The sequence below is a fragment of the Buceros rhinoceros genome, unplaced genomic scaffold, assembly GCF_000710305.1.
Source record: "Buceros rhinoceros silvestris isolate BGI_N320 unplaced genomic scaffold, ASM71030v1 scaffold15129, whole genome shotgun sequence".
In the NCBI taxonomy this organism is placed as follows: domain Eukaryota; kingdom Metazoa; phylum Chordata; class Aves; order Bucerotiformes; family Bucerotidae; genus Buceros; species Buceros rhinoceros.
In genome coordinates this window covers 4,204-18,886 of record NW_010433393.1, presented here as the reverse complement: position 1 = coordinate 18,886, position 14,683 = coordinate 4,204, and the positions used below count along the sequence as shown (strand labels likewise).

Genomic DNA, 14,683 nt, shown 5'->3' with positions numbered 1-14,683 from the left:
AAGAGAAAAGGAGAGAAAATCAGTGAAGGAAAGCATCTTGGGATTATAAGATTTCAGGTGAAACTATCTTTGAAGATCCTCATGTTGATAACTGCCTCAGAAGGGTATGGAGATTAGTATCATAGTGCAACATTTTAACAATCTGTTAAATACACACACATGTATGTGCACACACACATTCACTTGAGTAGTCTGAAATCATTGCTCTCTATGTAATTCAAGGAAAACTTGTTTCACTTTTCCCTTCTGTCTTGGAACTGGAATTTTGAAGAATGTTGCAGTTCTGCAGTGTATGTGTGAATTCAGCTATTTATTACAATCTGATTGTTTACATGGTTAAGTCTAGTATCTTGAACTGTGCATTTTCATCTGATTCCTACCTCCTGTCACTTCTGACTGCTGCAAGGGGAAAGAATGTGAAAAAACTTCAAGAAAAGGACGTGTAGAATAAAATCTGTTAAATGGGGAAGTTGGCCATAAACTAGTTGTTTCAAACTTTAAGAGTTTTTTTGGTGGGTTTGTGTTGTGCTTTTTCTTTTTTTTTTGAGACTTAAGTGGAGTATAAAGATAAAAATATAATAACAGGAGTGTCAATACTCTTAAATACTAATGATGAATTTAAGTCTCTCTGTAAAAGATTATATTCGTGGTTATTAAGAGCTTTTTTCCTAGTCTCGAAGTATACTTTTTATTTATAGCAAGTCAGGATTTTGCATGTTAAGGTCAAAAAATATTTTGAGGCGCTAGCAAAGGCCTGTTTAATTCTTTCCTCACTGCAGCTGTAAATAGCTTTTGTAGAAATCATTTGGACTGAGTCCTCCACCTCATTCCTGGTGGGGAATACAAATTTCGTTGATAGTCTTGGCAATAACAGCATTACGTAGTGAAAGCAGAGGAAATAGCTTCTGAAAAATATTGTCATTCCAGCTGTAAATTGGCTCAATGATTTTAAAGTATACTTTTATGTGACTCTTTGCACAACTTTGTTTTTTACCCAATGTAACTAGCATCTTTTACTGAGTGTGTAGACTAACAGACACCTTCTTTTATCAGGTACCAGGTCATCAGTACACCAACTGACATTTTCATGGTAATGGAATATGTTTCAGGAGGAGAACTGTTTGATTATATCTGTAAAAACGGAAGGGTAAGAAGTAGTCCAACTCTACTGAATTCTGTTACTGCTTTTGCAACAGTCCTGTGTGACCCAGCACTGAAGGGATCCTTGGCAGAATGATATAATTAAAGCTCTATTTTCTTAACAGGATATTATTAGTGTAGCACAAAACTTGTGGTAAGAGTGGCACAGAATTTCTACAGGCAGAATCAATATAATACCATCTATAAGTAGCATAATACAGAATTCATAATACAACTCAGCTTAGGATTTCTAATCCCCTGGATCCTCTGCAGATCAGGTCAAATATTAATACATGGTTTGCTCTATCAATGTAACAATCACAGTCAAGACTTGAAAACAAATCACTTACTTATTCCTTGGAGGAAGCAGAGGATGGTGGAGGCTTCTTTGCCACCTAAGGGTCTCAGGTCTCGTCCAGCAGCAGTTCTGGTCCAGGTTCTCCTCTTAGGACTTGGGACTGTTTGATTTCTGTGGATGGTGCTCCGGGTGCTGTTACACTCCTCTCTTCTGTGATGGGTTCCTCACCACCACTTGGTTGGCTGAGCGCCTATGACCTTCAAGGCCAGTAAGGGAGTAATCTGCCTGGCGCCCGGGAATCTTGAGGCTGGGAAGGAGGGGTAGAGGAAATCTGTTTGGTTTGTCTGCTTGAGGTTCACAAGACCTTCAGGACCTGATAATGAGGGAAAGGACATGAATATGTGACTCCCTCAGTCACAGAGCACTGCTTTCCCCGTACAAAGGTGTTAGTTCTGCTAACCGTATTACCAGGGGCTGGGAGCAGGGGGTAGCAGTCACACCTTCTTAAATGAAGCTTTGTTTTTATACATTCAGCATCAATTTTTCTGTAAGCAATTAAAATACACTTTTTGATTACATCTTGTTCTGAAAGAAGAAATGGTTACATGTTAATACATTTCAGATCTTTATATATTACTTTCTCATGGTATTTTTCCTCTCTGATAGATTAATTTACAGTTATAGGTACAAACTGGACGGATATGTGTATGACTGGAGTAACTGAAAACTATTTCTTCAGTATAACCTGTTATTGGAAAGCTACCATTGTGCCCTTATTACTCTCTTCTACTAGTAGAATGTTTTCTGTGGAAGCTCTGAAGTTCCTTTTGACAAACCACTTAAATAGCCAGGATACTCTTAGTTCTTAGAACAAACTTTGACGTTTATTAGGGCATGTTTATAGGAAATGCCTGGATAAGTCTGCTGTTTGGAGCTAGTGCTTATGGCAAAGTTGGCATATAAAGTTTATCACTTCTGTGCTGCCTTTCAGCAGCTTTTGTCAACCTAAATCTTAACACTGCCTAACTGTCAAAGTTCATTGATATTTCAGTTAGGCAGAGTTACTGTTCGGGTGCTAATGTTTCTAGTTACTGAGTATATAACATCTGCCTAATCAATTTCTAAAGCGTGATTGAGAAAGTTCAGTGACTTTCTCAGGTGGTGGGTGTATTTTGTCCTAGTCAATTTAGAGCTGATACCTAACCTATAAAGTTTTTTTTTGCTATAAATTCTGATAATCTGCTGTATAAAGTATCAAAACTATAAATGATAACTTCAGGCTGTGGGAAAATTTCCTTTAATTCGTATAAGTTGAAACCACGTTATCTTCCAATGTATCATAATTTTTGCAACCTTTGTCTTAGCTTGATGAGAAGGAAAGTAGACGTCTGTTCCAGCAAATCCTTTCTGGCGTGGATTACTGTCACAGGCATATGGTTGTGCATAGAGATCTGAAGCCTGAAAATGTGCTGCTTGATGCACACATGAATGCCAAGATAGCTGACTTTGGTAAGCATTACTATTTTATATCTGGTTGCGTTTCTGGTGTTATTTAGATCCTGTTAATTGCTATGGGAAGTATTTAAGAAAATGTGTTTATTTAAATATCTTGGTGATAGCATGCAATAAAAGAACTGACGAGTATGAATGTAAAGTGAAACAGTGTTCTTGCACATGTGTAGAACTTGTTTTCCTCTCAAGCTTTCTTTTCAGGTATTTTCAGTGAGTGGGTGAATTTGTGAACAGGTTTGTTTGATTTTGCTAAACAGTATTTTGTGTGAAATGAGAAATAGACTTAGTTCCTGACCTTTCCACTTAATAATTTGCTCTTACTGCCTTTTTCACTGTCTGTAAAATGCAAATGCTTCGTTCTCTTGGAATTACAGTGCAAGGACAGTTATGATGTTTAAGAACTACATTGTTATAGTAAAATGCACTAGTCCTCTTATTAAACTACTCTAAATTCACTTTAAAAACTCTATAAAGAGGTGATTGAAAAAATGTAATTGCATATAAGGTAAAATAAGTACAGCTAATCTTGCAAAATCCTGTGGTTTTTTTCTATGTACCTGCTTATCTAATCCGAAAGCTTAAATTGTTTATAGTAGCCGTTTGTGAACACAGCTGCTGAGAGTACTGGCAGCTAGTTTTGTATAGATCAGGAAACCTCACCATGTAAGCCTAGTAAGGTATCCATACTGCTATATCATCGTAATAAATCTCTTGCAGACATAGTGGTTAATAGCTGCTCTCAGAAAGCACTTTGAATTCTCTGAGAGGTGCTAGGTAATGCTGTGTATTCTAAGTATATTTTAAAATATTCGAGTGTTTGAGTATGTGGGCACCAGGAATTGTATTGGTTTCTTGTGTGGTGAGGAAATGAAGTACAGGAACTTCTAAAAATATCTTCCTGTAACTCAGGTTAGCAAAACTATAGCTGTTTGTTAATTGTGACTAGTGTATTAAAACAAGAGCTTAATAATAACTTTTGTGTATTGGAATACACAAGATTGTATGTGTATTATAGCAAGTACAGCCAAGCTGTACTCTTTCATCCCCATTGCTAAAAGGGCATAGTTCTTTCTCAGAGACTGAGTTCTCTGGCTTACGATAGTCTCGATCATGCAGTTTCCACTAATGAAACTAGAGAGTATTTTCCACAGCTCTTCTAGAAGTGATAATTCTTTACTGATGTTAGAGAATGTTGAAGACTGGTGAATGAAGATGGCTTAGTTCTAAACTACACTTTAATTGCTAACAGAATATCTAAAATCAAACTACTGAACTGTAGTGATTCAGGAGCCAGCTGAGGAGTGTCGGTGTCTAAGTTGTGATAGTCATGTGTACTCCCCAGTTCCCTTATTCTATATTTCTCTTACTGAATTTAGGCAAATGCTGTGGTAGCATCTTCCACTTCAGCATTTAGAAGGAATGCCATTTTTAAGACTTGCTTATTAATGACCAAAATCCTATCTTGCCTTGCTGCTCTGTCCATCTCCCTTTGTTCTCTTATTGTGCCTGGGTAATCCAAATTGGACTAGTTTTTGGCTTGGAATGACTATGTTCTCAAATATTTCTAGGTTGTGTTCAGTAATGGATTGATGGTAAACTAAATGGAGGATCATGTGGCATGCTCATTTAAAAATTTCAGTAATTTCGAATAATACTACTTCTTTACTCAGATAAATTGGTTGATTTTCTAATTTGAGTTACTAGTGATTTGTTCTGGGTGGTATATGCAAAGTGAAATCACTTCGCTCACTGTATTTTTAATAGTTTCTCTTATATACTTTCAGGTCTATCAAATATGATGTCAGATGGAGAATTTTTAAGAACAAGCTGTGGTTCCCCTAACTATGCTGCACCAGAAGTAATTTCAGGAAGGTAGTTTCTTTTATATTGGATACATATGTGCGTGTACTTCAGTCACTTGAATTTGACAAGCTTGATGATGAGAAACAGTGGGCTGGACTTCTAATTGTCTTGATGATAATTTGTCCTGAGTATTTACAGCTTCTGTGAACTAGCATTGAATAGTTTTGTAAGGTGGAGGTGTTGTCTAATGCCCCAAACTATACACAAACTATGTGTATAGTGCACCTGAATTGGTTTAAAAGTCTCTGTCACAGGTCAGGTTTTGGAAGTAGAGATATAGGTAGAATTACAGGGAAAGTGTGCTGTGATGTTCAGTAGCAGTGCACTGTCTGCTGCAGAGTAGGTACTCAGTCAGAAGCTAACTTTCGCTTTTTTGGGCTCTACTGCTTTCAGCTACCCACCCTAATAATACCTTTTGCTGATGAGAAGCTAAATGTCCATTTTTTCTGGCAGTAGTACAGAATATGTGACAAGCTTGGCTATACAGACTTGTCTTAAACTTGTCAGCCTCCCAGTTTGAGGGGATAGATAACTTTGCATGGATTCTGCTAAAACAGTGATAACAACATATAACGTGGGCTTTCTTAGTAGGAAGTGCAAGTTTCTTTCAGTTTGCCACACGGTTTTGTGTACTTGTGTCCCTTCAAATACATAACAGGGCACTAAAGTTAAAGGGAGGTAATGCACAGAACTGAAATGGTGTGGTACTTGCAGATTAGTTGTCCCAAGTTTGTACACTTCTAATTATTGTGATACAATGTAAGAAAGTAGAGGGGAGAAAAAAATCTATTTAAATGTATTAAACACAAATCACTAATAGTTGACTTTTTCCCAGATTATATGCAGGTCCAGAAGTAGATATTTGGAGCAGTGGGGTTATTCTCTATGCTTTATTATGTGGAACGCTTCCATTTGATGATGATCACGTGCCAACTCTTTTTAAGAAGATATGTGATGGTATCTTTTATACCCCTCAGTACCTGAATCCATCTGTAATTAGTCTTTTGAAGCACATGCTGCAAGTGGATCCAATGAAGAGAGCGACGATCAGAGACATTAGGTAAAACACTAACTGTTGCCTGATCACAGGATGCTGGAATGATAATCCCAGTGCAAACAGAACAAAGAAATCACTCATAGAACTTGCCTGTGTTTTATAGACTGAGTTGAAATATTCAGCTTCTGGTGATTTGGCTTTAGCTCTGATGGTTCTCATTTCCAGTGGCCAGTGAAGTATCTACTGGACGTCACAGTAAATCAAATTACATGTATTACATACAGAAATCCTTAGAAATTCTTGGTTTAAGACTGCCGTAGCAAAGCTGCAAAAGCTACACTGTACTGGCTTCTTTGAGGGAGGATAAAAATAGTGTGTGCTGTTAAGAACCACTATTCTGTACTATAAATGTCTTGAGAGGAAGTTAAAACTCTTTAATCTGATAACTACTGCTTTTACTCGTATTTCTTCAGACTCTGAAAAATCAACTGTTAAGACTCTGAATATTCTGCATGCAAAATGTCATTTTCTGGCTTCAAAACTCTGGCATGAATTTGTGTGTGAGTGATAATTAACTGCATCAGATACTGATAAGTTAAAGGCCAGGTAACCATCATGGGCTCTGTATTCCAAGAGGAGATTCTGAGGAAGGTGATAGCTTTGACAAGTGTGCAGTAGGTCAAATATAAGAAAAAGTAAAACTAGTGACTAATAGAGCTTTATTTCCTGCAGCAACTTAATTATGTTTTCCTGTTTCCTTTGTAAGAAGCTCTGTGGAGAGCACTACCTTTGTGAAAATGCTGCTTCTTTTAGAGTTGAATAGGAAGTTGGCAATGTTTATCTTCTTTCAACAGAACAAAAAATGTGGTGCCCTTAACGCTTTGCTTTCTTACAAGGGGGAGTACTTGCAGAAAACAAAGCACTGCAAGAACTAGACATTGTAAAACTAGAGTGGGTAAGAACTTAGTTTATCTCAGTCACACTGTGTAAGGGTGGTAGGGGGAGGTGCTACTGCAATAGGTAGTACAAAATACTTCTCTGGGTTCAGTCATCCAGCTAGGGTGTGCTTCATAGTGGTTTAGGAAGAACTTCTTCTGCTTCCAAATTAATTGGTGGCTTCAGATGAAAGTGTGTTTTGCTCAACACAGTAGTGCTGGGGCAGGTTCTCAGGATCACGCGGAGTACAGCTGGGTCTATTTGGTTTATGTTTATTATTAGGTTTTGGCTGGGATAGAGTTTCTTCCTAGTAGCTGGAATAGAGTTATGTTTTGGATTTGTGCTGAAAACAGTGTTGATAATTCACAGATGTTTTAATTACTGCTTACAGCGTGTACACAGTATCAAGGCCTTTTCTGCTCTTCACACCACGCTGCCAGCAAGTAGGTTGCAGATGCATAAAAAGCTGGAAGGGAGCACGGTTAGGAAAGCTGCCCCCAGCTAACCAAAGGAATATTCTATACCATATGGTGTTGTGCTCAGCAATAAAACTAAGGGGGAGTTGAACAGTGGGGGCCACTTCTCAGAGGCTGGTTGGACGTAAGTCACATGGTGACAAGCAGTTGTTTTCTTTTGCGTTGCTTGTCTTTCTTGGCCTGTATTTTCCTTGCTTTTAGTTTTGTGGGGGTTTTTTCTTAAAATTTGTTTAAAAATGTCTTTGTAATTATTGAACTGTTTTTATCTCAACCCACAAGTTTCCTTCTCACATTTACTCTACTAAGTCTGTCCCTCATCCAACTAGCAAGGAGTGAGCGAGCAGCTGTGTGGTGCTTAGTTGATGACAGGGGTTAAACTGTGACAGTCCTCTTTGACACCTAGTGTGGGGCTTGAAGGGTCGGAGATAATTACAGATTTGACCAGAGTATATTAGACAGAACTTACTATTTTTATATCTCTTAACAATTGCTGGTCATGATAATGATTTACCTGTTCTTGACAATTTTTCTAATTTGGGCCGTGTTCCCTTTTCTACTCTACACGTTCAAGACTGCTTTTGGCTTTTGCGGTTTGGTGTGTTCTGTAGTGCTTAGTGATGTTTGGACTGGGAGATTTATTATTAAAACACTGGCCCTGAGCTTAATCTGGTATTTGGGCTCTGTGTTGAAACTGCTGCTGTGCTTCAGATACCATCTCATGAAGATGATTAAATCTCTTTGTCTGAGAGGTTTTTTTGTGGAGGAGATACAGAATGGCACCTTTACCACCATTTTCTATGATGTTTTCTCCCTTGTTACAGTAACTCCTCAGTAACTTGAACATTCTTGGGTACTCAAATACTTCTACTGTTATTTCTGAGGAATGCTGTTTTGGATTTTTCTAAGGTTAACAAGCTGTATAGGAGTATCACCCAGGCTCCACAGTAGTGTGATTATGGGTGGAAGGGCATGCAGAAGAATATGAGCAGGTATCTAGAAAGCCTGTAACCTCCAGTGGTCTGGGACCATGCTCCCAAACAAGTGTGGGATCCTGATGAAGCGGTAGAATGTTTGAAAAAAGAAAGATGTCCTGGCTTTTCCAAAAAGCCTTTTCCAAAACTCAGTGCACTGTGCTAGGGTCTGACCTGCACCTTCCCAACACTGGTCAATACTATTCAGCACCTTCAAGGAGAAGAGTGTTTCTGGATCTGAAAAGATGCCAACAGGGACTGTGGCTAAGCCAGAAACCTAGCCTTCAGCAGTATCAGTTGCTCCTATAATTAAAAAGAATCAATTGAAGCAGAAGTGAACTTGTTTAGTAAGGGATGAAGAAGCTCTTTTAAGAGGTAAGAGGAGAGAGAATCAGAAGAGGCAGCCCGTTCTGCAGCAGAGCAGATATGATAACAGGAGGAGGAAGGGACTGAAAAAATAAATGAGACAGAAACCACCTGATCCCTATCCCTAAGTGATCTACAAGATATGCAAAAAAGATTTCAGCCATCAACCAGGTGAGCAAATTCTCATCTCGTTACACTGATGCTGTGATTTTGAGGCCGATAGTCAGGAATTAGAAGGTGGCAGCTGAGATCTCTTGCTACAGATAAGACCATAGACAAAGTGATTGTAATGGGGCAGGAGTCCTCAGGCTTTGGAGGTGACTTCTGTCAAGTATCCCTTGACAGGTATCCCTGCAAGATAGATCTTGCAGGTTCATCAGTCAAATGGACACCTATTGAGGGAGGTATCTGAGGGAATTAGCTGTGGTGGAGGTGAACTATAGCAATGTGGATGACAACCAGGTATCCAAAGACCTGGGTGAAATCTCATGTGGCAAAAGTTTGGATGAAGTGCGTCGACTGAGCCCTGGGGAACACCACTTGTGACTGGCTGCCAAGCAGATTTAATTCTATTCACCACCAGTGTCTGGGACCTGCCATCCCGCCAGTTTTTTTTTTTTTGTCCAGCAAAGCTCATGGCTGCTCATATGGCCCATCCAAGCCATGCGCAGCCAGTTTCTCTGGGAGAATGCTGTGGGAAACAGCATCAAAGGCTTTACCAAAGTCTAGGTAGACATGTCCAAAGCCTTTTCCTTGTCCACTAATTGGGCACTTTGTCATAGAAGGAGATGAGGTTATTCAAACAGGACCCTTTCATAAATCCATACTGATTGGGCCTGATCACGTGTTGTCCTGTACATAATGCACGATGGCACTCATGATAATCTGCTCCATAGACTGACAGGCTTGTAGTTATCCATGTCCTCCTTCTGGCCCGTCTTGTAGATGGGTGTCACATATGCTAACCTCCAGTCAGCTGGGACCTCCTCAGTTAGCCAGGACTGCTGGTAAATGGAGAGTGGCTTGGTGAGCACTTTCACCAGCTCCGTCAGTACCCTTGCTTGGATCCCATCCAGTCCCATAGACATGGATGTGTCTAAATAGTGCAATTGTTCACTGACCATTTCCTCTTGGATTCTGGGAGCTTCATTCTGCTTCCCATCTCAGTCTTGCAGCTGAAGGAACTGGGCACTCGGGAACAACTGGTCTTACTATTAATGATTAAGTAAAGAAGATATTCAGTACCTCAGCCTTTTCCTTGTCCTTGGTTACTCTGTTCCCTGCATCCAGTAGAGGATGGAGATTCTCCTTGGTCCTGCTTTTGCCATTAGTGTATTTATAAAAGTTTTTATTTGTCTTTTATGGCAGCAGCCAGCTTCAGTTCTAGTTGGACTTAGGCCTTTCTAACTTCCTTGTTGCACAGCCTTGCAGAATCCTTGTAGTCTTCCTGAGTGGCCTGCCCCTTCTTGTAAAGTTCATAAACTTTCCTTTTCTAGCCATAGTCCTCTGTTTAGCCAGGCTGGTCTTCTATGCTGCCGGCTCATCTTACGACACATGGGGACGGCTGTTCTTGTGTCTTAAATGCCCTGCCTTCTTGGACTCCTTTGTCCTCTGTACCCAAGAGGTACAGATTGACCCTTCTGTAGCTTCCCTCAACCCTTTTAAGTCTTGAAGAGACAGCTGGGGGTGTTCTGAATGGAAAAATGATAAGCACCTTCTTTGGAGTGGGGAGCATGAGACTTCAGTGTTCAAAAATCCATGTCCAAACATCTACCAAAAACCTATTCATCATCAAATTTCTTAATTTTGTTATGTGTGTACTCAGGGAGGAACAACTTAAGTGTGTTGTGTAAGAATTTCAGTTGAAAATGTCAAAATCAACATAGTGGCAGTAAATAATATGTCATTTATATATAGAAAAGGTTGACAAGTTATATAAAGATATTTTTGGAGATCAGGTAGTTGAAAAACTTACAGAAAGGATTTTTTTTTTTTAGTTTTCTGCAAAATGTTTAGCAAAATCTTGTGAAGGCAGTGATTACTTTCCTTTAGGTACTGTTTTGTTGTCTGTGCTGCACAGAAAAGGATCTGGACTGACAACTGTGGTTCTTTGTGTACAGACTACAAATTATTTGATTTTTAAAATAATTTAGTATTAAAAAGGTTTGCTTTATGTATGTGTACTCTGACTTCTTTTATTTTTGAATCCAGGGAACATGAATGGTTTAAGCAGGACCTTCCAAAATACTTGTTTCCTGAAGACCCATCATATAGCTCTACCATGATTGATGATGAAGCCTTAAAAGAAGTGTGTGAGAAGTTTGAATGCACTGAAGAGGAAGTGCTAAGTTGTCTATACAGCAGAAATCATCAGGACCCTTTAGCAGTTGCTTATCATCTCATTATAGATAATAGAAGAATAATGAATGAGGCCAAAGACTTCTACCTGGCTACAAGCCCACCGGATTCTTTTCTTGATGATCACCATCTGTCTCGCCCTCATCCTGAAAGAGTGCCATTTCTAGTAGCTGAAGCACCACGGCCTCGCCATACTCTTGATGAGCTGAATCCACAGAAGTCAAAACACCAAGGTGTAAGAAGAGCTAAGTGGCACTTGGGAATACGGAGTCAGAGTCGACCAAATGATATCATGGCTGAAGTTTGTCGAGCAATTAAACAACTAGATTATGAATGGAAGGTAAAAGAATAAAAGATACTTGGAGAGGCAGCAGTTAATTTTTGTTTGAGCGCTGTAGTTACATAGCCTAGAATGTTTTCCTGTGCTGGAAAAAAATCTCATATGCCTGTGCGGACTACCTGTTCTTGCTGTGCAGGAAGGGTTTTGGGGCAGGCTGTTTGTGCTGAATGTAAAAACAGTCTTGCTAACTTGCCTAACTTTTGTACTGGGACTGCAGGGATGTCTTTCTGTTGGGTAAAGAAAAACCAAAAACCAAACAAAAAAAAACAAACTGAAAAAACCCGAACAGCTAAGCCTGAAGCAGTTCTGGTAACTATCTCTAATATCTTTTGTACTAGGTTGTAAATCCGTACTATCTGCGTGTTCGAAGGAAGAATCCAGTAACAAGTGCGTATTCCAAAATGAGCCTACAGTTGTATCAGGTGGACAGCAGGACATACTTACTGGACTTCCGTAGCATTGATGGTATGTGAAGGCTTATGTAAGTTAATGGGGTTGTATGGGAAATCATTATAAATGCAATATGCTGTAATTTTCTTGTTTAGATGTGAAGTAGGTGTTGCCCTTCATTAGTTTAAGCGAATCTAGATCTGTGTTGGTGTTTCATTATTCTTTCCTGATCTAATGTTCTTGTGATCAGATGGTTAGCTGCTTCATGCCTTAAATAAAAGCTTTTTAGCTATATCAACTCCATTTTGTGTCTGCACCAGCGCTAATACCGATAGTGAAAAGGGGGACAGGTCAGTGAGTGGTGACACATCAACCTAAACTGCCTTTCACCACTGAATTTAAACATTAATGTAGATCTGAAGAAAGCATGTGAATAACATTTCCTAGTGAAGATAAAGCTTGGCATCTAGGCATTTAAATTTGAATTGAACTGTGTGTTGCTGTACTGGGTCTGGCTGAGATGGAGTTCATTTTCTTCATAGCAACCTATATGGTGCTGTGTTTTGAATCCGTGACTAAAACGGTGTCGGTAGCATTCTGGCTGTTGCTGAGGAGTCTTTTTCCCCAGTCTGTTAAACCCAATGAGTAGGCCAGGGATGAGCAAGAATATGGGGGGAGATGCAAGGCAACCTGGAGTGCTAAGCCAGGTTGTCCAAAGGGATAGTCCATGCCATGTGATGTTATGCTTAGTAAAGAAACGGTATGGAGGTTTGGGGAAGTTAGGCTTGAGACTGGCTGGGTATCAGTCTGCTTTGGAGAGGTACTGAGTTGTTGCCTTTTGCATCACTTCTTTTCCTCTTTTTCTTTTTTTTACTTTTTTCTTTTTCATCTTATTATTCTATGTTTATTTCTACCCATGAGTATTCTCACTTTTGTCCTTCCAATTGTCTTCCCCATTGCACCGAAGTATTAGCTGCCAGGCAGAGTCAACTCACCAGTGATGGTAAGATAGGAGTTGTATGTTTGCGGTAACTGAAGTCTTGAAAGTAGTTGGTCTAACCTGTAGAAAGGCATGTTTTATAGAGTCACAGTAACACAGCATACAAATCCCGGTTGGATACCCTCATGAAAATGAGTGGAGGAGCTAACAGAGACTGGGTACAGCCAGCAGGTGTAGAGGACATGCCTAGGAATACATGTGGCATGGAAAAAGGGTTCAGCGAAGTATGTCGGGAGTCCAGTATAGGGTGGCTGATGCTGTGCATCACGACAGTTTAATCTGACGTGATCTGGCAGTGCAGTTCTTGCCTTGTTCCTTCTGACAATCCAGGTGCTTGCTTAGATGCAGTGGTACTTGATACAGGGGACTAACCATGTTCCAGTACTGACCTGCTGCGGTCTAGGACATATGGTATCCCAGTTGAAGGGGAGGTGACTGCTTAGAGCCATGCAGCCTGCTGCAGTCCTGGCTTCAGCCTTTGAGGAAATAAAAACCGAGTGCATGGATTTGCCCAATCTCTTCCAAGAGACAAGCTGATGAGACTTTCCTTGCTCTCCATCACAGTTAACTAACTCCTGTGTTTCTCTTACCAAGTGGTAGTTTAAAGTAGCTTTGATGTGAAAAGGCAGTCTCTCTTACTGTGTTCAGTAATTTCTCCTGAAAATAACTTTTCTGGTGCCAGCTGAAAGTCAAACTATTTTTCAGTATTTAAAGAGAGAGTAGAGATACTTTAGCAGAATATTATTTCTAGGATGAAAGTATTTCCTCCTCATACTGAAGGTAAACTGAAGCTGCTGCAGCCCAAATGTACAACATACTGTGGGGGAAAACTTGCAAAAGCGAACATAAATTAATGTAGATGCTAGCAATTAATGTATGGAAGAATTATGATAAAAATGATAACAAAATATAAAGAAAATGAAAATAGAGTAAAAATAAAGTAGCTGCTAGCAAAAAGCATCTGCAAAATAGTGTTACTGGACTTAACCTTATGATCCTCCCGTTTTTAAGTAATCTAAATTGAACTATTAGCCACTGAATTAGTTAATGAGAAATAATGGTGAGTGCTGGTCTAAACTAGATGTAAACGGGTCTGGGGCGCAGTTCAGAGTACAGGAATAATTTGCATAAGGACACTTGCTTCTGTGTTACTCTGTTTATAAGCTTTTTTTTTGTATCAAATATATACAGTTTGCAAAAGCTGTTGTGTATTAAGATTCTAAAGGACAAAATTTAGAAGTGTGAGAAGGGGAAGATGTTTGCTGTTCCAGTAACTGATTTGATACTGATAACCCAATTTTCTTCCTCTCCCTCCTTGTCCATCAGATGAAATTACCGAAGCGAAGTCTGGGACTGCAACTCCACAGAGATCAGGTTCTGTGAGCAACTATAGATCCTGTCAAAAAGATGCAGATGCTGATGCACAAGGAAAATCTGCAGATACATCCCTTACCTCATCAGTGAGCTCTTCGCTTGACTCCTCAACAGCTGACTTAACTCCAAGACCAGGGAGTCATACAATAGAATTTTTTGAGATGTGTGCAAATCTTATTAAAATACTTGCACAGTAATTTTGAAGATGAGCTTATTTCTTTTAGAGCAATAAGCATGCCTAGATCATAGTCAGATGCTTCCTATTGTAATCAAGTTAAATTAACTAAGGCGCTGAAAAAGCTAGTCACAGAAAGCAGTTTGCACAGGGATTGAAATGATTATAGGCAGTTAACATATATTATTTTGAAGCTGGCGTGAATTCTGATTGTCTGCTGTCCAGTAGCAGGAAATCACATGCCCTTGGGGCAGTGTTCATAACATTTTACAATGAATGCACATTAGGCTGCATATAACATTTAAACATTTCTTGGTTTTTCACTGGTAATACGTACATCAGATGCACTGTAAGTAAATGTACACTTACTAGTTCAGTGACCTAAGTATGACCTGTTGGTCACCATCTACAGTTGTGCCTCAGTCTGTCATAACTATCAATGTTTTCTAACAGTAGTGTGTTAAAACTGCTGTGTTTCTTCCCCCTT

At 39.4% G+C, this 14,683-nt stretch overlaps 1 protein-coding gene across 1 annotated transcript in view; it reads left to right on the top strand.

Moving 5' to 3' along the window:
• PRKAA1 (protein kinase, AMP-activated, alpha 1 catalytic subunit) overlaps positions 1 to 14,449 on the top strand; it is a gene marked incomplete at its 5' end in the record, with an annotated part of 16,571 nt that extends 2,122 nt beyond the window's left edge. Inside the window, 7 exons of the mRNA XM_010144096.1 lie at positions 1,054 to 1,147; positions 2,803 to 2,947; positions 4,735 to 4,822; positions 5,649 to 5,873; positions 10,771 to 11,257; positions 11,596 to 11,722; positions 13,974 to 14,449. Coding sequence (XP_010142398.1) covers positions 1,054 to 1,147; positions 2,803 to 2,947; positions 4,735 to 4,822; positions 5,649 to 5,873; positions 10,771 to 11,257; positions 11,596 to 11,722; positions 13,974 to 14,218 — 1,411 coding nt within the window. The remainder of the gene's footprint in view (positions 1 to 1,053; positions 1,148 to 2,802; positions 2,948 to 4,734; positions 4,823 to 5,648; positions 5,874 to 10,770; positions 11,258 to 11,595; positions 11,723 to 13,973) is intronic.
• Positions 14,450 to 14,683: the final 234 nt, after the last annotated feature.